This window comes from Engraulis encrasicolus, chromosome 3 (assembly GCF_034702125.1).
Source record: "Engraulis encrasicolus isolate BLACKSEA-1 chromosome 3, IST_EnEncr_1.0, whole genome shotgun sequence".
Classification (NCBI taxonomy): domain Eukaryota; kingdom Metazoa; phylum Chordata; class Actinopteri; order Clupeiformes; family Engraulidae; genus Engraulis; species Engraulis encrasicolus.
In genome coordinates this window covers 40,639,818-40,663,599 of record NC_085859.1, presented here as the reverse complement: position 1 = coordinate 40,663,599, position 23,782 = coordinate 40,639,818, and the positions used below count along the sequence as shown (strand labels likewise).

At 44.5% G+C, this 23,782-nt stretch overlaps 1 protein-coding gene across 1 annotated transcript; it reads left to right on the top strand.

The window, feature by feature from the left end:
* Nucleotides 1–10,471: 10,471 nt before the first annotated feature.
* On the top strand, nucleotides 10,472–13,965 carry xbp1 (X-box binding protein 1). The gene is given in 6 exon segments (XM_063195414.1): nucleotides 10,472–10,830; nucleotides 11,275–11,371; nucleotides 11,500–11,625; nucleotides 11,775–11,858; nucleotides 11,861–11,950; nucleotides 12,781–13,965. Coding segments are annotated over 6 exon segments (1,341 nt in total). The 5' UTR covers nucleotides 10,472–10,603; the 3' UTR covers nucleotides 13,498–13,965.
* Nucleotides 13,966–23,782: the final 9,817 nt, after the last annotated feature.

Below are 23,782 nucleotides of genomic sequence, written 5' to 3'. Positions count from 1 at the left end.
GTGTCATTTATTTCCAAATACTCCTCTATAGTTAAAGTACACATGCAAAAATAACAAGAGATGGATTTTTCATAAAGCATCACTGCAAATGCCAGATGCACAAGACTCTCTATGCATATCTCTCCCTCCCACCTCCCAGCCTCATCCCCTAAGGTCACGTTTACAAGGTGAGCCATCCTTTCATGTCTAGGCTGTAATTGTAGCTCTGTACAGCCCAGGTATGCACACAGCAATAGTAACCAAAGCCGCTGACAGCTTTGGCTGGGCCCGGGACAAAGCCATCAAAACGGGCCCCGCACTCAATACATTCAATGTAATGAAGACCAAATTATGGGGCCCCCATCTCTTCCTGGGCCCCGGACAGCTGACCCCTTTGTCATCCCCTGTCAACTTCCCTGCTGGCAACATCAAGATACGGCTCCTCTGAAGCTCGAGTGGAGGTTTCGTTTGCATGCTGAGACACTGGAAACAGGCATACAGTCAGACCTGCACCTCACAACACATACAGTAATGCGGGTTGTTCATAGCAGCTGTCATAAACTGCACATAAAGCATTTATGAATGCATTTATTTAATTTCATGAGGCATGATTCAACATCCATAACAAACCTTTCATGAATGTGCAATATGTGTGTGTAATAAGTGTTTCTGAACTAACAAGGGTGCATTCTAATACTGATTGCCCTGGCAAAGTTATCCTATGCATGAACTGGTGAATTCATTTTATTGCATTTTATTTGTTGCATGTCACCCTTCATGACACCCAGGGTCACCGTCCAAAATAAGGTAAACAAATGAATAAAAATGTACAAGAACAAATAAAAAAAAATATAGGTCCTACAAATGAACAAGTAAACATGTTATAAAAAGAGTCAGGACATCTTGCAGCTGTGTCACTAACGGGTAGCAGCATGATTGTGAATATTTCACTTTCGCAACTGCAGCCGGCCTCAGAATTGAAACTTCCTCTGTCGTATAGTGAAGTAGTAAAAAAAAACTACAGGGACTAATAAAACAGTCGTCAGTCAGCCACCAATTACACCTGCACTATTGGCAGCATGCAGGGAGCACGCCCTCCATCAGTAAACAACAGCGCTATTTGCCACCGCCGCCTAGGCCACAGAACAAACGGATAGGCCATCTGCCATAGCGGGCATTTCCCGGTGGGCCCCGCACCCTCATGGGCCCCTATTTTCAGAAAGGTAATAAATATATATTTAACCCATTAAAACACAGCGTTACAAATTTGCTGTTACCAGAATGTCAATGGCCAAGTCGTAGCGCATTACTAAAGGCCCTGTGTTATGTCATAATATTGTAGTGCTATGGCAGCGTTTCTCAACAGGGGTGCCGCAGGCCCCCGTCAGGGGTGCCGCAGAAACATGGCTGATAAATAAATTATGTAATATATAATACAAAAAATTCTAAATTGATAAGTTAATGCTAGTCAGTGGAATCTTTCATCTGCCATTTACGCACAATAAAGTAAATATAGGTCGCCCCAGTCAGCTGCAACTTCGAACGTAGGTCGTGTGACGTCTCCAAATGTGCTACTTTTCTAAGCTTGTGTGGTATCGGATGCGATGCCATGTTACGGCTTGTTGGTTTGGGGTGCCTTGAAATTTTTCATGAATTGAAAGGGTGCCTCGCCTAAAAAAAGGTTGAGAAACACTGTACTATGGTACCCCATGGCTATTACAGCGTGCCACTGGAGGTACGGCGTGCATTAAGTGGATATATATACTTTTAACATTTCTGAAAATAGGGGTCCACGAGGGTGCGGGGCCCACCGGTGAGTGAGTCAGTTCTGCGCTGCTAATTATGAGGGGGCCCTTTAAGCCAATAGTGCCCGGGCCGGGCCCTATTTCTCCTCCAGTCTAGCCCTATGCCACAGAACAAACGGAAAGGAAAGCATGCACCAGGACACAACACAGCTGTGCTGGCATATCCAGTTCTCAAGTCAAACATCTCAAACTTGATTGTGACTGACGGTTGGTCAAATGAACCACCAGTCATATACTATGAGAGATACAAAGAATATGCAAACACGATTTCTACTTTCACAGTTCGTCTCTGCAGTCTCCTGGTGTCTGCGGGGTTTTTAAAGCTCGCCATGCGGAATGCTTGTGATATGGTCAGGGTTGTTGTTGTTGTTGTTGTTTAAATTGTGTGGGTTATTTTGGTTGTGTCTGTTGTTGTCTGACAATGCAGGATGGGGTGGGACAGGGACAGAGATGGGGGCTGGTGGCCTGGGTGCTGGAGGTGGGGGCTGGGGGTTGGGGTCAGAATTGTGTTGATATCAGCTGCCCGTCAAGCTGAGCTAGCATACCATTACACTACTGTAATAGCCCTAGGGGTTAGGGTTAGGGTTTGGGCTATGTTCGTAGTGCATTGGTGGCTAATCTTGATGCTATACAAATAGCTCATCAAGCAGTCTATCTAGACAGAGCACCAGGACTGGGGCCTTGAGCTGGGAGGTCACTGCATCTCCTATATACCTCTTTCCAACTGCCGTTTTTCTGCTGCAGCTTGACACAGGGTGGTTCAGACACAGCTCATTCATAAAGCGAAAAGTGGCGGCCAAGTCGCGCTGTGTAAGCACACCTGTGAATGCTTGTGGTGTGGCTGGAGTTGTTGTTGTTGCTGTTGTTGAGGTCATTTTAGTTCTTTATGGTGTTATTCAGACGTGCTGGGCTGTGTATGGGCTGGGGCCTTTGTCAGGGGCTGGTGTTCTGTCTAGATGGGCTGCATCATTGACATGAGACTGTCACAGTAACATTGCCCACAGGGAAGCCGGCAGGGGGGGAAAAGGGGTCAGTTGTCCAGGGCCCATTGAGACGGGGGCCCAAATTAGCTTTTCATTACATTGTATGTATTGTATGGGGGGTCTTTCAGATGACTCTGTCCTGGGCACAGCAAAAGCTGTCATCGGACCTGATTGCCCAAACCAAAACCAAATCATGACAGGGGACTAGTGGTGTGTTGTAGTGGCTTAGTACCTTCACTGTGCTTGACAAACAGCTCATATTGACACCAGGTCTGGGGATGCATGCATGGGGGCCAGGACTGGGGCTGGAGCTGCTGGAGCTGGGGGGTGAAAATGTGAAAAATATGCAGGACAAAAAGAGTGCGCTGTCAGCTTTCCAATGCTCTTCACAAAGGCTGCCGCTCGCCCCAATATAAGCGGCCCAAATGTTCTGGCAAAGACTCGAAGACAATCAAAGTGACGGGCAAAACAACAACCTTCACATAACAGATTACAGCATCTTCACACAACATCCATAGCATCAGTTGGGACATCAAGCTGGTCCATTTTTCCATTCCGTTGTCCACTAATGACAGCTTACAATTCAGTGATGCGTGGGTTTCACATGGTCAAATGTTTCAAGATTCAAGATTCTTTTTAATAGTCCCGAAGGAAATTTGTCTTGGACATACATAGCTGCCACATACACACAACATACACATGACGCCAAAAAACAAAAACAACAATAAACACACACATACATAGAAACACTCAAGTGCATATCCACCACAGCCCACCACCCGCATACATACATGGCATTACAGGATGGTAGTTGTTAATGACATGCGTTCAGTAGGTTAACAGAAACAGCAGGGACAAAAGAAAACCTGTCGTCCCATGCTTAAAAATAATGGTTAAAAAATGTTAGAGGGGAGTGCTGTGGCGCAGTGCGCTAAGCGCCCCACATTAGGGCTTGCATGCCCAAGGGTTGCACCCAGGGTTCAAATCCAGCCTGGGTCATGTGCCATCCCTACCCCATCTCTCTCTCCACTTTTGCTTCCTGTCGCTCTTCACTGTCCTATCTGAATTTTGTCTGAATTTTCTGGTAGCATTAAGTCAAAATGCTTTTTGAGTTTATGGATGTCTCACTTTGTGACTAGTTGCTTAATAACACCTTCACGAGTGCAACTATTTCAACGGTCTAAAAATAAATAAATTATTCAGCCTGATTCATCTTCTCAGATGGGTGTGCCTGTTTGCACAACACTCCTTTTCAGTTGAGCACAAATACAGACATGACCATCTTCAGTTTGTGTGTCATTATATACCAGCAAATAAACCCTGCTTTGGATGCAGCAGCATTACAATGAATGGGGCCCGACCGTCTGTGCTCAGTTTGTTTTTGGCCCAGCTATTTTTGCATTTCACACCGCCGCACTGTACGCATGTGGCTGCCAAAGCCATGACAGCTGTCCCCGAGATATCCCCTCTTTCTCTCTCTCTCTCTCTCTCTCTCTCTCTCTCTCTCTCTCTCTCTCTCTCTCTCTCTCTCACACCGTTTTGAGGTTAAAACTATTTTCTTTTGTGGAAATTCCATCCTTTCAATATTGAACATTCTTTCAACAGGTACTGGTATTCTGGTATTCAGAGGCAAGGGCCAGTAAGGAGCTAATACTCCTCAACCAGTCACTGTGGAACATTGGTAAAAGACCAATACTCTCTCTTTCTCTCTCTCTCTCTCTCTCTCTCTCTCTCTCTCTCTCTCTCTCTCTCTCTCTCTCTCTCTCAGAGGAAGTCCCCCCCTCAGTTTATTTAAGTCCACCAAGAAGAAACCAGAGATGGCGTCTATGAGTACAGTGTGAGTTTACACGAGTCGTGGCTTTAATGGTGTGTGCATGCAGAAACACACTCACACACACATAAGCAAACACACAAATGTATACACAGTAACAGACACACACACACACATACATCTATGCATGCACGCACAGTTCAGTACTGTATGCACGCACACATACACACACATGCAAGCTCACGCCTTGACTGCACAGCGTAGACAGGCTCGTCATTAGACAAACATTTCTTAACGGTCGCTGGAAGACATTCCTCCACTTCCAGTATTTAAAATGCATGCAAATTGTGATAGGGCAGTTACCTCTTACATTACTGATCTTCCTATCGACTACAGCATGCCATAAGTCAAGCCATTCAGTTCAAGGCTGTATTACTCACAGTTCAGGCAGGCCTCCGTTTGCCTATAAGATCACTTACATTTAGGGTGCATTGCATGCTGTTAACTCCAGAGATGTCAACAGTAACAGTAAATGAATGGTGTAAGTACATGATATTACCCAGTTACATCATTTACTCCATTGTACCTAATGAGATAGATAGACTGTGTTGTTACAGAAAACACTAAAAACCTTACAGGGACCCACCAGCACCTTGATCCAACCAGTGCATAATCTGATGCTAGGACAGGTAGTATGTCTACTGGTTACTCAGATGAGTTACGTGTGTTGGAAGGAAACTGTGTTTCTTTTTTTACTTGACACCTCTGCCTACTCCCATCCTCGACCTGTGCTTGTGCTTATGCTTCACTGACACGCCACCTCCGTGGAGAAAAGAATAAAGTTTCCCCTCTGTCAGCCTAGCCACAATAACTTTTGAGGGACTTTTCGCCAATCAGCATCCCAACTGCAAAAAATGAGAAAATGACCTTTGAATTGTGCTTTTGCAAGATAGCCTACAGTATTATTGAATTAAACTTCTTTCTTCAATGACGTCTTGCAAGGTCATTGCGAGGCAACAAGCACAAGGGAGGATAGGAGTTAGGGTGAAGGAAAGAATCCTTGGACTTTGGTTTTTCAAATGCTTGCACTACTCAGCCTTACAAAAGCAAAGTGCAGTAACTACATATTTTGTCAAAATTGAGTCTAGACTGAAAATGGTCCTCATAACGCCTCCTTTATCTTGTGACAAAACCATAGGTCAAAATGTGTCCCATTTTAGAGACATTCCTATGTTAAATCTTCAGTTACTACAATATCCAACCTGATAACAAGACTTTGAAGCCATTTTTCTCAGTTTCAGCATTGGCGTCGTTACTGGATTTGCTACAGCATGTTTCATTTAACACAGTGCTCAATAATAACACACACTGTCTGGGAATTTGTCCATTTATGTTATATGTTATTGGTTATACTTTCAGTGGGTGTTATTCTCTGCTAGACTTCAAAAGTCTCAGTCAGAAGGGTTAGCAGGTCCTTTGTATTACTGTATTGAGTGTGTAGACTTTGGAGTGGGCCAAAGTCCTTGAACATTCAGCAAGATAAACACGGTGTGATTAGGCACGGCTACAGAGTGCTGATGGCTCTATCAGCTTCTGAGACCGACACCCTGCTAAGAAGAATAACACACACACACCCTCACACACGCACGCAGGCACGCAGGCACGCAGTCAGGCAGTCAGGCAGGCACGCAGGCACGCAGTCACGCAGGCACACACACACACAGAGAACATTCCTCACACACACACATGCATGCACACAGAGAGAATTGCTCACATATTGGCACACATGTGCATACACACCCACAGATATGCACACACAAAAGACATAGAGAGAGAGAGAGAGAGAGAGAGAGAGAGAGAGAGAGAGAGAGAGAGAGAGAGAGAGAGAGAGAGAGAGAGAGAGAGATATGAAAGAAGGAAATACCTAGAAGGAGAGAGAAGGAAATAGAAGGACAGAGGTATCCACATATACACAAGGAGAGAGGTAGGCTATCCACATATACACATTCAACTAAAACATGGGTGGGGAACCTTTTTCATTCGAGGGGCCACTTCAAATTCAGCCAAGGGCCGTAAAAGTCCTCCGAGGGCCGTACTATGAGCACAAACCAGGATTTCCCCCTGCACTTTAGGCCAATATTGAAGGCAGCCACCTTTAAAACAGGCCCCACCTTCTTTAGGTCCCCTGAATATAACTTATTTGTATTGCAAATGTATTTTCTAAGATTCCTTTAAAAAATATGTCATATTTTATGTGAAGCTGCATAACATTAAAATTATATCGGGGGCCGGATAAAACGTCTCCAAGGGCCGCAAACGGCCCTCGAGACATAGGTTCCCACCCCTGAACTAAAAGGATCTACTCTATCAGCTTCCGAGAGCGACACCCTCCTAAGAGTATGCACACACACACATGAAGCACGCACACGCACACGCACACACACACACACACACATAGAAAACATGGAGGGAGAGAGAGAGAGAGAGAGAGAGAGAGAGAGAGAGAGAGAGAGAGAGAGAGAGAGAGAGAGAGAGATGAAAGAAGGAAAGATCGAGAAGGAGAGAGAAGGAAAGAGAAGGGCAGAGGTATCCACATTCAACCTTTCAACTTAAAGGGTGGGAAAAAGAGCAGCCAGGGCAAACAACCCAGCGTAGTGCAGGGCAGGCAGGCCTTGCTGGGTGGAGTGGAGTGCATGCTTTACGAGTGTGAACCTGAGCAAACAGACGGCCCCGAGGCGTGAGCCTCACACAGCTGGACGTCCTCCCCCCTCACCACCCCCACCACCAGGGCCGGTTCTAGTCAATTTGGTGCCCTAGGGCAGTGGTTCCCAACTTTTTTTGTCTTGTGTACCCCCTAAGCCTTTTCATTGTGCCATGAGTACCCCCTAACTCGTGTTTTACATCCCTTTTTCTATTGCACTGTGACTATGCTCCATGCATTTGTTAAAATTACATTTTTCCAAGTACCCCCTGCAGTGCGCTCGCGTACCCCTAGTGGTACATGTACCCCTGGTTGGGAAACACTGCCCTAGGCAAGCACCCCTCTTTGCTTTTGGTGGAATTAGGAATTGGAATGTGTAAACATAGTGTCATACATCTGATAGAGCACAGCTGGTCTACTACCTACATATGTACCGAGTACCCATTAATAATAATTGTCTGTATAATACCTACTGCTTTATCTCGCTTAATGTTCTAATTCCATGGGACTTGGCGCCCCCAAGACATTTGGCGCCCTAGGCGACCGCCTGGTTTGCCTATGATTAGCGCCGGCCCTGACCACCACAACCACCCCTTCAGGCGACACCCCCATTGTCCACCCCCCCCAGGCGACACCCCCCATTGTCTCGGTAATGCTGTAAAAATCGCCGCAAACATGCCCACCCGTCTGTGCATACATACAAACAAACAAACAAACATACAGTACAAGACACGGGCAATACAGACAAACTATCTCTCTCTTTCTCTTTCTCTCTCTCTCTCTCGCTCTCTCTCTCTTTCTCTCTCTCTCACTCTCTCTCTCTCTCCCATATGCATACACACATACTTTGTACACCACACACACACCGTGTTCACATGTCACGTGGACACACACACACACACAGCAAAGAAGCCACTTGTTGATCCTCTTGGCTCAGGCCATTCAGGCAGGGTGGCGGTGCAATATAGGATCACTGCCCTTCTCATCTCCTGCTTCCCTGCTGGGGTGAAACAGGGCAGCTCTGCTTCCCGAATAATACGCATCAATGGTGCACAGCACACACAGCAGCAGCCAGGACATGTTGCCACAGCAACTGGAGTGTGTGCGTGTGTGCGTGTGCGTGTGTGTGTGTGTGTGTGTGTGTGTGTGTGTGTGTGTGTGTGAGTGTGTGTGTGTACCTCAATGGTCATGCGCTGGTCAGGTAGACACAGAGTGCGTGCGTTCGTGTGTGTGTGTGTGTGTGTGTGTGTGTGTGTGTGTGTGTGTGTGTGTGTGTGTGTGCGCGTGCGCACGTGCTCGTGTGTAATGTGTTTCTATTGTGGCACACGTGTAGTGTGCTTGAGGTGCACGAGCGCCCAACTGTGACATCAGAAGGATCCCTTCGTCATGGATCAGCCACCGTCACACGGATTCAGGTCCAGTCAGTTCCTGTTTGGAACACTGCCACCCCAAACACCCTGCTCTTGAAACACTTCATCTTATTTTTACAGACAAAGGCACAGAAAGAAAGAGAGAGAGAGAGAGAGAGAGAGAGAGAGAGAGAGAGAGAGAGAGAGAGAGAGAGAGAGAGAGAGAGAGAGAGAGAGAGAGAGAGAACACACACAAAGATGACAAAAACAGAAAGATATTCAGACAAAATGTTAATATGGGTTAAACAAAACAACAAAGTACAGACAGTGTCTAAATTTTCAGGGAGATGTTTGCTATAATTAGACACATTTAGATAACATTGACAGTCCTCAGTGTATTCAATGTACTCCAAATGGTGCCATTTTAGAAATCCACAATCCCATCATGATGCATCATTGTGTACTTAACCTTAATTGCATAATTAAAGACTTTGCTGTTTAGTAGTCCTATTATTATACTGGCTATGTTTTTGTGCATAATTTGGTGGCTGGTAATCAGTTCCATGTGAAGACATTTTACCCCATTTCGTTAGAGTGACATCAGCCACCACTAAATGGCCTCTGTGCTAATTTGAAAAACAGACCATTTGGAATCAATAACTTGTGTCTGACAGATAGTGCTTGCTAAGAGCACAATTGATTATCTGGATACTCACTCTAAACTGGGGAAAATGGCTGTTCATTGGCAATTCCACTAACAGAGCATACATTTGAAAAATAACAGAACATTTGATTTCCAGATATCAAGAGGACATTGTGGGCGCCCCCAGCTCCAGCTGTCACTACAACCAGTCTGTGTTTGTTGTCGGATCCATGTGTGATATGAATTGTGATTTAAAAAAATGGTCGTTTAAAAAAAAAAAAAAAAACATAGGCCTATGTTGTTCAAGTTCATGCTGCTTATATAAAACAAAATTTTGAAATCAATAACACCTGTAGTGTTAACTGTGTTGGTGCCATACCAATGCATGTGGGTTAATTGAAATGGAATCTATTTATAGGCTTACTTTACAGGATGTTTTCGTAGAAACAGCTTAGTAGGCCCTATGGGCTCATCAATCATCATGGTATGCTTCACTACAAGTATGCAAAGCTTTGACAGTAAAAGTGAAACATTTCCCATTTAGACATGCCGGCATACCTTTAAGGCCTCTATCGGGAAATGGCACTGCAGTACTTAGGATAAATAGCCTAACTTTCAGTTTTCCTTTCACACATGCAGAAACTTCCGTGGTTGAAATAGGTCTAGGCTGTCATGGGCCTATAGGTCTCAATTTAAATTATTTTATAGGTTAAATAAATAGCCTAGACATAGGCCCAATAAACAAATCACTCATTAATAGGCCAATCTGTATAAAGAAAACACCTCCTAGGTTCTACAAAGGCTAGCCTATCACAGTGTCAAAACAGCTAAACATTCAGTTGATGCAATCAACTGGAATAAAGTGAAACTTGAGGTGGTCTTTTCAAAACTGGAATCTCAGTCAGTCTCACCATCAAGTTTGCCAGTGTTAAATGCCCTATGTGATCAGCATTAGCTTATAACCACAACATACAATGACCTATATTTGTGGATCACATATTTTGAATATACAACAACTTATTGTGAAATGCCTACCCTCTAGGTATTTTTGTTGTCAAACATGTTCAGTTCTACGGTAAGCTCACTGGGAGTTTCCAAGAAGTGCTCAGCAGGGGGAAATATTGAATGTAAATTTCATCAGCCTCTGAACCAAGGAGATTAGGGCTAGGATTGACGTCACATACGCTCTCGTCCTATCAGGTTGAACCACGATAGTAGAAATAGAAAGCTAGAGGCGGAACTGGCAGATATTTTCTTCGAGTAAAAGGTAGCTGTAAGATCGAAGGGAATTTGCCCTTCTTTTTTTGGAAAACGACCATTTTTTAAATTCACAATTCATAGGATCACACTCGGATCCAACAAGAAACACAGAATGGTTGTAGTGACAGCTGGAGCTGGGGGCGCCCACAAAGTCCTCTTGATATCTGGAAATCAAAATGCTTCAACACAGGGAGGTTTCAACCGTTCGATATCGGTTGTTCTCCCCTCATCATCAGCAAGCCAAGTTTCATCAGATTCAGATTCAAATATGTCCGGGCCACCTCCGAGGAAAAGGCAGCGACTCACACACTTGAGCCCCGAGGAAAAAGCACTTCGGAGGTGAGTGACATTGCTAGCTGGCCCCAGCCCTTCTACTGCTAATCCGATCAACCTTCGATATCGCATTAAATCGTTGGAATCATTCTATTTAACTGTGGAAAACACATGAGAGGCTGATTGAGATGGTGGGAAGTGATATCATTGTTCTCGTGTTCTTGGAAACATTGTAGAAAAGGGGCATATTTGATGTGCCGGCCGGTCAATCTGGTAACGTTAGCGTTTTTTAAATGCGTAGCGGAGTTTAGACCCTCCCAGCTGAGCTGAGGATATCTAGTTCTGCCTGCGTGGCAAGAACATGGCCGGTGTAATTACGCAACCTACCACTGATGGAAAAAAGGACCTACTTTTGGAATTTATACCACATGAGCAGGAAATTGAACTTTTCTGATGCATATATGCACACTTTTAAAGCAATGAATATTTCCATATGCCTCTTATTTATAGGAAACTCAAGAACAGAGTTGCTGCTCAGACCGCAAGAGACAGAAAAAAGGCCAAAATGGGAGAGTTGGAACAGCAGGTTTTGGAGCTCGAGATGGAGGTAAGATGCTTCCAAATGTGTTCCCTTAAAAAAAACAAAAACAACAAAAGTGAATTCTTTGAAATATTGTGCAGTAAAATGAAGTTTATAAAACTGAGTGCATATGTCCTTGTGTTTCCTCTCCTCAGAACCAGAAGCTCTGTCTTGAGAATCGGCTGTTACTGGAAAAGACGAGTGACCTCATCACAGAGAATGAGGAACTAAGACAGAGATTGGGCTTGGATGCCCTGGATGAGGATGAGGATGAGGATAAGGTAAACCCCCCACCCCAGGCACCTATATGAACTGACTGACACCTAAATGTCAACCTTTACCCCTTGCCCCTGTTGATCTGCTTTGCCGACCTGTTAGTATCTGGTGATTAAACCCCCTTCTCTTCTCCCTTTGCCCTATTTATTTTCAGGTGCAGGCTGTAGAGTCCGTCGGCGTGGGCTCTTTCGGCTTGGGGATCGGGTCTTCTGAGTCTGCAGTACTCAGGCTACGTGTGCCTCCGCAGCAGGTGCAGGCCCAGCAGTCCTCAAGTCAGAAGAGTTCGCTGCCATGGACACTGGCAGCAGTACTGGCGCTTCAGACGCTGAGGTGAGACGACGCGCGCGCGCGCGCGCGCACACACACACACACACACACACACACACACACACACACACGCACACACACACACACACACACACACACACACACTGCTCATTCATCACTTTGTAGCTTGCACTTCACTAAGTAGTAGTGTGTTCAGGGCCGGATTAAGACGGCCTGGGCCCCCTAGGCTGCAGGTTGCTGTGGACCTTCCTGTAAAGCAAATTCCGCAATGATTTTTTTTTTTTCTCAATAATGCAACTTGCCACAATTCTGCCATTTTTGGCCAATTGGGGGCCCCTGTAAGGTGGGGGCCTCTAGTCTGCAGCCTGTGCATTAATCCGACCCTGATTGTATTCTCAACTATTATAAATTAGAGTTCTTTTCCAAAACGCTATATCCACCATTTTTGACTTTTTGCATTTTAATATTGGAATTGACTGTTAAGAGGTCCTATCATCTATATGTGAATTCTTGCTATTCAAATGTTCTGAGAACATATGTTAAAACCTCACCATTGCATTTTGCAATGCATTTCAATGGAATGCCCAATACAAATATGTCAATTTCCCAACATTCTATAAAATGGTTACATCTCATTTTGAAAAAGAGCTCTTCTATTCATTTGCTTAGTGCTAGGGATCTGTAGATGTCACAATGCAATTTGAATTGCATCCCCACTACATTGCATGAATGATATTGTCCTGAGCCCATCAAAAGCAGTCAGTACAGTGGCCCTGCTCCCAATAGCATAACCACTAGCTGTCCCTGTTGTGTGAAGTGCACTGCTGCCCTCAGCCTGTGCTAACTGTCCTCTCTCCTCTTCCTCATTGCAGTCTGATCTCTTGCTTGGCATCCTGGACATCCTCGACCCAGAGCTCTTCCTCAAGGGCAGCCTTGCAGCAGCAGCAGAGTCTCAAGACGGCCAGCTCGTGCTGCCTGCAGGCCCGCAGGGACTTCCAGTATGCCCCGCCTCACCTTCTGCTCTGGGGGCCGCACCAGTTAAGCTGGAGGCCCATCATGAACTGATCCACTTTGACCACATCTACACCAAGCACCAGGTGGTGCAGGAGGCTGAGGAGGTGCAGGAAGAGGTGGTGTGCGTGGTGGAGGAGGAGAGCGTGCAGGAGGTGAAGATGGAAGATGACGACGAGCAACATCTGCAGAAACGAAAGGACGTGGAGGAGGACTCCGATGACGAGGATGATGATGAAGATGAAGATCAGGAGGTGGCCTTCTCCCCAGCGGCCCAGGAGGTGGTGGTGGTGGAGGAGGAGGACGTGTCTGTGAAGGACGAGCCAGAGGAGGTTCTCATTCCGGAGACGGCTGCTGCCGGTGCTCCGACAGGCTCCGTGGACGACTTCCTCCCCCAGAACTCCCCCTCCCTGGCCAGCTACGGGAAGGCCTCAGCCTACCTGACAGACGCATACAGTGACTCTGGATACGAGAGGTCCCCTTCCCCCTTCAGCAACATGTCTTCTCCACTGTGCTCTGAGAGCTCATGGGAAGACGTGTTTGCCAATGAACTGTTCCCCCAGTTGATCAGTGTTTGAGCCCCTAATTTGCCCTAAAACCAAATCAAGTTTTTTTTATTTTATTTTATTGTATTTTACAATACTGGCCATCTCTTTGTAGCGTAAAACAAAACGTAACATTTTATTTCTCTTGTTTATATTGTAAATATGCTTCGAATCGTCAACTTAATATGAAGGTTGACATCAGAGTTCTAAAGTACTAAAACTCAAAACAAAAATTGGTAGATGTTGTGCCAGTTTCGTTAGACAAAATAAAATCTTACTAGCTCTGCTGGGGTTCTAACAGAAATGATCTACAATCTCCATCTTCTGAATGGGGTTCCAGGGACTAATCGTATCCTGTCTATTTATTTATGTATTTAGTTTGAGTCTTCTGTATGTAATGTCAGAAATATAAAATGCTTCACTATAAAATGTATTATTTTAAATTGAAAGCTTTGTCCTCCTACCACACTATCCTGTATTAAACGTTTCAGCATTGCAGAACCTTTTCTTGTCTCTGGTTTTCAATAGCAGGAGGGTTTTTTTTTTTTGGGAACATATGGGTGGGGCAGACTTGGATGTTCTTTCCAGGCAAGTATCTGAGTCTGCATTCCATTGGACTGACCCAGTTTTCCTTCTTAGCATTTCCTTGCATACCACCTCCAAGGTCTGCATGGTTTCATTTCTTGGAATACATTAATGATGTAGGCCCACAAAAGTGATCTTTTCTAATCGATCTGTTAAGCACACACCTGATCAAAGCAACTCGCTTACAGTGTGATTACACTGTGCCTGTATTCCACCAACACGTGCACTTGGAGAGAGATGGATCGAGGTGTAAACGTGCATGCTTGTTGACCTTTCCACAGAGAAAAAAAATGAGCGCTTCGGGACCTTGCCAACTGTACACTTTGCAAACATTTTGATAAGATAAGAGGGAAGTGTTCGGAGAAAAAGTGTAATTTTGATAAGGTGTTCCGTGTCAGTGTTGCTGAGGCCTCGAACACTTCAGTGTGTAGTTTGATACTGCCAACCTGAAAGCACCCAAAGTGCATGGAAGGCGAGTAACTCAAAACCTTCTCTTATGTAATGTCACAGTTTCCACTTTTCCTAAGACTCATGTTCATTGTAAGAGAATGCGAAATAGGGCAGATGCGTTTACAAGTACACAACTTTTGTCCAGGAAGTACTGATGAGCCTTTAAAATGTTTAAGCAACAGTAGTCAATTCACTAGTTTATGATGTAAGGCGAAACCACTAGTGTCTTTTTTTATTTAAGAAAAGAAATGGCTTCTGAAAAAGTGAATGATGTGCACCTAAGCCTGATGCCCTCTGGAGTGGTCTGTTCTTGAGTTTAAATGTTCAAGTGTGACCTCAAGCTTGAGCTGAAAGTCCAAGTGAGTAGTAGGAGTGTGTAGTTTTCTATGGACAACCTAGTTCACAGAGTTTTGTAATCCATTCCCTCTGTATTACTCCCAGCCCCCCAGTGTCGACTCGAGACATCATGTGGTGATGCAATGAGAATACTTTTGAGGAAGTGGTGGCTCACTTCTTTTCACAAAATCCTTCCTGGGAAACTAACCAGCCTACTTAAAATCTCATGTGCACGACGTCTATTTGGACTTTTGTCTTTTTTAAGGGCCTACAATTCCGCGGCACTGCTGAGTGTGAAACATTTGCAACTGTGATGTGGGTTTCACAACGTCAGGGTTTCGATGTCTCCTCCGTGTAGCTTTACCGCAGTGCGGTTTACTGCAACTTCTGTTCTGTATTCACTTCCTGTGTAAGGCCTTCCAATTAAATCGACACCTTTCATCTGGAATGGAGGCTACACATAGGCTGCCCTACTGTATGGTTACAGGCTAATCACATAATTTTCCAGCTATCTTTCTATTATTATTTTTAAAAAGCAAACCTTTTACCTACCTTTTTTGATCATCAGTGTTAAAAGTGTACATTACCCTCATTTTTACCATCATCTTCATAATATGCAGTAAACTGATTGTCTGGCGGCAAACGCCATACTCAATCACAAGTGTGATCACAAGTGTGTCCAGCAATTCGAAAAGAATGCGCAAGGCAGCATGGGTACTCCCAGGCTAGTAAACTGATGCATTAACTGCAACAGTGTAACAGTGTAAGGCCTACTTCTTCACATTCTTGACAACAGGCTGTTACCAAATAAAGCATTTCATGGAAAACAGCTACAGACACCATTTATAAAGTGAGAACGAGCTATGACAATGTATCGTAATAATGATGCCATTCTCTCCTTAGGGATGAAGTTCATTGCCAAATTAGATCAGGCTCCTTTAGTTACTGGATACGCCTGTCAACAGTGGAGCTAAAAATGTCCAATCTACCACATGAAGGGAACAGGCGACTTGTATTGGTGAACAAGATCCCCCCCAACACACACACACACACACACACACACACACACACACACACACACACACACACACACACACACACACACACACACACACACACACACACACACACACACAGCAACTGATGGAGAGAGCTAATAGTGTTGTGGACGGTTGGAGTAGACGGTTTCAGTTGCAATCTGCCCTTTCATAGTTCTCTGTGGTTGAGTTTCACTGTACAGTGTGACATCTTGTTCCCTTTGGAGCAGGGGTGGGGAACATGTGTCTCGAGGGCCGGTTGCGGCCCTTGAGGCCGTTTTATTCATTTTAATGTTATGCAGCTTCAAGTTTTTGGTGAGAGCCCGCACATCTCGAATGTTTCTTTTTTAGCAGGTGCAGCTTTTCAAGGTACTCCAGTCTTCATTTAACTCAAGGAAGAGCGCAGCACTGCTTCTTCACAATTCACCACTTTTTTATTTCGCGCTCTTCCTTGAGTTAAATGAAGAATGCAGCTTCAAGTGAAATATGACATATTTTGTAAAGGAATCGTAGAAAATACATTTGCAATACAATTATATTCAGTGGACCTAGAGAAGGTGGTGTCTGTTTTAAAGGTGGCTGCCTTCAATATACATAGGCCTTAAGTGTGGGGGGAAATCCTGTTGTGTTCATAATACGGCCCTCAGAAGACTTTTACGGCCCTCGGATGAATTTGAAGTGGCCCTTTGAATAAAAAAGGTTCCCCACCCCTGTTTGGAGTTTGGAGAAAAGCCTATGGGGGTCAATTTCAGTATCTACCTCTCCTTGTGCTTGTGACCTCATGATGCGAGGCAAGATGTCATTGATAGAAGTTTTATTCAATATCTCGTACAATTCAAAGGTCATTTTTTAATTTGCAATTGGGATGTTGAAGGTGGAAATTAAGACCCCCAGTTTTTGAGCCAAAGTTGAGAGAAACTTGTTGTTTTCGCCGCGGAGGCGGGGCGTGACATCGGCGAAGCACAAGGCCACAAGCACAAGTAGAGGGCGGGAGGATAGATAATGAGATGGACCCTGCTGTGACTTCAATGCTGCTTTCACATCTGAGGCTTTGTGACTGGTGTTGTGACCAAGTTGACCCTGGAGGTTTCTGAAAAGGCATCCATCTGCAAGACAACACTGTACATTGCAATAGCAAAGACAGTTGTTCTGACTCTTTTAGACAATAGCTACGGTAACATGGCGTTTTTAATTCCGAATTAATAATTCCGAATTGAATAGTTTGGTCGAGTTTACTTTGATCTTTCATTTAATTCCGAATTGTGAAGTGTTAACATGCCGTTTTCAAAGCGGAATTCATCTTTATTCAGAATTAAAGTGAGTTAATTCGGAATTAAATGTCTCATGTAAACGTAGTAAATGTCCAAAATATCTTGGTCTGTGTAATACCTTTTTGAGCTACCCCCTCTCTCTGTTTCTTTTTTTAATGCACACATGACGAGGGAGACCCTTGTTCACTTTTTCATTTCCTTTTTCTCAGTCTTAGTGTGCATCTGTGTGTATTGACATGCAGAAACCGAAAAAGGGTAAAACATTTACTTTTTCTATGAAATCATGAAATGTTTTTTTTTTTTTAAATCTCTCTGGGAAAGTATTCACAATCAAATAGGCAGAAACCAAGTGCCATGGATACACCACAACCACGCCAGTGTTGCATACATTATCTGGTGGATGACCCGTTTCTATGACCTTTAGTTTGGGAAAAACAGGAGCAGAGCAGGGACAACATGACCAGAACGGGCAGCATGACTACTGACCTTTACATGACCAGAGAGAGCAGGAGGTCCCCAGGTGGGGATGCGGAAGAGTTGGTGAATGATTCAAAAGGGGAAGAGAGAGAGAGAGAGAGAGAGAGAGAGAGAGAGAGAGAGAGAGAGATAGAGAGAGAGAGAGCACGCAAAATACAGCATCTGCCTCTGGAAAAAGGTAGTTTAGTTTAAAACACATAAAAGATTACTTGCATTTACTGTATGTAACTTTAACCATGTGATAGTAAGTTGTCATCTTTGTTCCTTTTCAATACCTTTATGAAATGCCTTCCTTTATGTTTTGAAAGATTTTTGGGGGGTCTTTTTCGACTTTATTTGATAGGACAGTGTGAGAGGTGAACAGGAAGCGATTTGAGAGAGACACAGGGAGGGGTCGGCAAAGGACCTGGGCAGGGAAACGAACCCGGGTCAGCCGCATGGCAGGCGAGTGCCCTACCGGTTGGCCATGACAGGCCTATGAAATGCCTTCCATTTCAGGTGATGCCTTCCATTCATGTCCATTATGGAGATGAATTAGGAAACAATAGATGCTGATCCACATGCTCATCACTCCCCATGCCTGACGAGACAGGTTTGTGCAGATTTGGCAATTGTTTAAAAACACTACACTGAAAAAACTGAACACGCATATGGTTGAACTTGTTTGCACGTGCGCACGCACACACACAATATTTCGCAAGTTGGGAAATGTGACGGCAATACAATATTCGCTTCTCTGTGTGGCAGTGTTTGAGAAACCATATTCTTATGGTTTATTCATATTCATATTCATATGAGAATTCATAGCAGGCATTCTTTTTAGCGTATCATCTTCTTATGTGTTTTGTGTTATAGTGAAAACATCTACTATAAGCAGTCTTCATTTCAGTTATGACCATTACAGCATAGCGTATTCTATGCGGCCAGGGTAAACTTGCCAGCAACATATTCAGTGTACACACCTAGGCTACATATCATGATACTGCCATAACAGGCTAAACATGCTGTCATTATTATGATACCACTTCCAGGCGTGGGCTGGCTGAAAACGCATCCATTTACTTTAAAAGCAAATCCTTTGCAAGCCATAACAGCTATATTTGTATCCTGTTTAACCACCCCCACTTGAAATTCATGTCTTCTCCCAGCACAGAACACAGCTGGAGGCTGTTGTGTCATCGGAGACGGAATGGAACAATGGAAGCCTGGGGGTGTCAGTGTTAAACATATGACAAGACTTCCAGTCACTGGAAACAGCGTGTCATTTCCGGGTCAGTCTTCAGCAGAGAGAAGAGCCTTCATAATAATAAACAGCACAGCAAAATGAAGGAGCACAAAGGGGCTGTCTTTCTGAAGAAGCTCCTCATCTTCCTCAATAATTTGTCAAACTCTTAAGATATGGACCATGTCATCATCAATTTGCTGTAATCAGAATAGCAATGACCAGGTAGTAATGACCAAGGGCTCCTTCTCCCCAGGTGCTCCATCGAAAGGTTCCGACGATCTTTTATCCTTGCAGCAATCAGACTTTTTAACAACAGCTGCTGATGGGTTTTATTGGTTTTATTTATTTTTATATGCTGTGGTCACTCTTTGTGTGTTTATAGGATGGACTGTCTACTGTTTCTTATTGCTTATTTATTGTTAGCTCTTTATTTTAAGTTTGTCTATGTGTCTGGAATGTGCTGTGTGTGGATGGACAGGTGGCATTCAATTTCCTCTGTGGGGATTAATAAAGTCTCTCATCATCATCATCATTAATGTATTGATGTCATAGTAGTGGTAGTTAGGTCCACTCTGTCTGTGCCAAATTGCATTGACATCTGTAGAGAAAAAATGGGTTCATTACTTTCCTGGGCGTATTGTCTAGACACGAATCTGCTTGTGTCTTAATATCTGTCGGCAAAGTAAGACTACCCAGGGAGAACAGAGTGGGATGAGGGGGACACACCTGAGGAGTAAGATGCTGGCTAAGCCTTTACACACACACACACACACACACACACACACACACACACACACACACACACACACACACACACACACACACACACACACACACACACACACACACACACACACACACACACACACACACACACACACACACACACTCTCTCTCTCTCTCTCCCTCTCTCTCTCACACACACATCACCACCATGAACAGCAGTGGAGAAAGTGAGAGAGAGAGAGAGAGAGAGAGAGAGAGAGAGAGAGAGAGAGAGAGAGAGAGAGAGAAAAGGACATAGTGATCCACTTCGTATGTCTGGAAGAGGCTGGAGCCTGGACAAGCGCATGTCTTTGAAGCTGTGCCATGGCTGAGCGGTGCCTGGAGGGGCCCAGGCTACGCATGCAGGAGCATGTCGACCAGAGCACATGCAGACGCAGGCAGGCATACCTCTCCACTCATGGCTGGATTGGCAATAAGGCATTCGGGGCATTTGCTCGGTGGACTGATGTTTTTGGCCTGGTCCTCTTGTAGAGTTACTTGGGCACAATCCCTGGTGATGAACAAAAAAGTAATGTTTTGTGGAAAAAAGGTGCGCACACTCCTTTGGATTTTTTCTTCTTTAAGTTATTTTTTTCTTTTTATTCATTCACTGACAAGCATGATGACCTTTCAACCTCTCGGTCTTCCTCAGATTCACTGACAAACACAGGCTTGACACATTGTCTACAACAAATTTGACCTGGTCCTCCCATCAATGTAGTGGTAGGGCTACCAGTCCTCATGCCGTTACAGCTGACCTCTCCGAGTCAGATGTAAATATTCATTTTAGCTTTTGGGGTCAAAATAGCTCGCAATAGATGACTGAAAATGTTGTCATGGGCTTTACTGTATTGTCTCTCTCAATGCCTGGCTGGTGGACCGGTCTTGGCTGAAATTGCCTGGCCTGATTTTTTGCCCCAGTCCTGTCCAGACATACCTCCACTCTACACAGCATGGCTGAGCACTGAGATCACACACTCTACTCTCTCCTTATGGAGATTTATTGGTGCCATTTCAGCTTAAAAGGACCCAGATAATTAAGGGCAAATGCTCAAAGGCCCCAATCATCCCCCCATTAAAGAAATGTTTTTATTTCAAACAATATCCGAGGGAACCCATATAACACAATTTCACTCCATTTAGGTTATGTAGTATTGAAAAAAAAATCCAACGTTAACTGGGCACATGAAATGATTTAATGGTACAATAAACACAATAAAAGCCGAACTGTATGGGATACATTCAAGGTTCATCTTTATTGAGTGTTTAAAATTAAACATGTTAAAATATGATATTTTTTATTTGGAATATTTTGGCACTTTAAACCCCATTTAATAGCTTGTGTGTATATATATTCACAGTCAACAGTCAAGCAGTGATTTTCTGTAGGCCTTTTTTCATGCCTTATGGTTCTGGCTAAAAAGCATTTCAGGTTTTCCCATTTGAAACGCGTGTGTGAAGATGAAAACCTGTCCAACTTCAAAGGCAAACACACATGACACAGAGCAAAGTTCACATGTTCCTCTTTTCCACATATGCCAGTTTTCTGGTAAGCCTACAGTTGGACTCGGCCGCCACTTTCTGCTTTACGATTGAGCAAAAAAGTAGCGGCCGAGTCACGCTGTGTCAAGCTGCACAATAGGCCTACCCGAAAACCGGCAGTGGAAAATAGTCAAGATAGCCCAAAATAGGCTTTTTTCAGCTTTATTATATGAAAGCAAAACGATAAAAAGAAGCCTGCATACTGATTTTGTTATCTAGCACGATTTTCTGTCGGTTGTTTCTGACTATGAAAACATCAAGAATGTTCGCATTCTTTCCAGCCTTGTCATTTTTTGCCCTTTGAATTGCGACATCAAAAAAAATACTCTGCTCTTTGCACAGCTATTTCAGTCACACACACACACACACACACACACACACACACACACACACACACACACACACACACACACACACAGCACACAGCACACAAAAAGCACACAGATAGATAACACGGAGCTGCCGAGTGAGCGAAGGTTGCCCAATCGGGAACATGTCACTCTGGTCTGGTCCTGGGCCATTGACACAGTTGCCTTGCCCCTCTAGCTACACTGCCTGCAAATGGCTGCTGTTGCTCAATAGCAAAGAGAAGAAGAGAAGGGGTCCATCTGGAATGATGCAATTACCGTACACACTGTTTAATGACAAGGGGCAGAATAGAACCTTTCGACCTTTTCTGTACAGGAGGATGAGCTGTCTCTCTCTCTTCCCCCCGTCCTCTGTGTCGTGTGTGTGTGTGTGTGTGTGTGTGTGTGTGTGTGTGTGTGTGTGTGTGTGTGTGTGTGTGTGTGTGTGTGTGTGTGTGTGTGTGTGTGTGTGTGTGTGTGTGTGCACGTGTGTTTTGGGGGTGTTCTTGACAGGAAAGGACACAAATTACTGGGCTTGCCCAGACAAAGTGCATACATAAGAAGAAAGTCATCATTTCTACATGTGTTTTTCTCGGTCAAACCAAGCTACTGTGATCTCTTTCAACTTATCAAAAACTATACAAAAACAGGGTTTTTTAAGAACATGGTGTCATGACCAGAATTTCAGTGTAAATCTCAAATCTCATAAGTGGGCACACTGAGCAAACACCAAACTATTGTGTCTCTGCCCTCGTGTTTTTAATAGCCACGTTTAAATAAAGGCTTTTAAATATTTTTGCACAAGAAGAAGAAGAGTAGCCTGGCTCTCTCGCAGACCCTTTGTGCTTTGTTCATCTTCGTTAAACTTTGTGAGAACCAGGTTAGAAGAAGAGTGCTTTGGACTCCCTTTTTGACCAAACCATTGTGATTTCATTCGACTTAAGAAAAACTATACACAAACTGGTATTTTTGGGACATATTTGGTGGTGAGTTGAGGAGGAGATGGGGGAAGCCAGGACTAGAGTTTCACTACTGTCATTTCCAAATCACCAGTGGGCACACTGCACAAACACAAGCCTGGTGCCCACGGAGTCCAAGTCCACTTTCCCAACTCCCCGGAATGAAGTGGCCCGTCCTGCCGGTAATTGAAGAGCAAATATTGAATTTTCCGTAGGAGGTGATGTTGGTTGGTTTTGTGAGCAGTACAAGAAAAGTACACACACAGACTCACACAGACACAGACGCAGACACACACATACATCACCAACAACACTCTGACAGTGCTATTATTCAGAAGCCACTGTGCTTAAGTTTACTTTCTGCTGCTGAACACAAACAAAGTTTCATGTCTCTTTCTTGCCCACTTCTTTGCACAAACACACTGCCCTGTAGGGCACAAATCTGATACATTTCAAACAGAGACTTCCATCTAAGCTCTAAGACAAAAAAGTCATTCACAGCATTTTAGGGCCCCACCCTGCCGTACCACCCTGAAACCCTTTTTTGTATTCCTCCACTCCCCCTTCGTGGGGGTAAATGAGTTATCCAGGCTTCCCAGGAGGTTAAACTACCTCTGACACCCCTCAACCCCCCCCAATATACCGCCAGAGGCCAACAACCCCTCACCCACCACCCCAACCCCCCAACCCCCCCCCCCCTCCCCCTAAAGCCTACTGCCACAAAAACACACACACACGCACGCGCACCGCCCAAACCCTCCAACCACCCACCCCCACCCCCTAAAGCCACAAACACGCAACCATGCACACACCATGCACACACGCACACACACACGCACACCCTCACATGCTCACACACCACACACACATCCTCACACGCTCACACACCACACATGCGCACCACACAACTCCTCAACCACCCACCCCCACTCTTTTCTGCAAGTCGGTCTTTATCAATAAGGATAAGAGGCTCAGCTCTGCAGAATGCAATCTGTCATGGCTTAACTGGTCGCATGTATAGTGGCATGCCGATAAGTGTGGTTTAAAAAGCAGACATAGACAAAAGCTACGCTGCAAATGCTTGCTATTCCAGCAGTGCTAATATTGTTCTTTTCAGCCGTTTCTGCCCGAACTTGACATTTCGGCATGTAGCCATTTGTGTCGCTCACAACAGCACAAGCGTCTGCATATGCTGTTGCGTCATTCCCTGCATACTTTCCTTGACAGTACAATAGAGTAGAGGCTCACTGCCCATTTGAGAGCTGTAATGGGTGGACGATTAGGAAGGTTTGACAAGTACACCCGGTACACGTGAGAGTTTTGA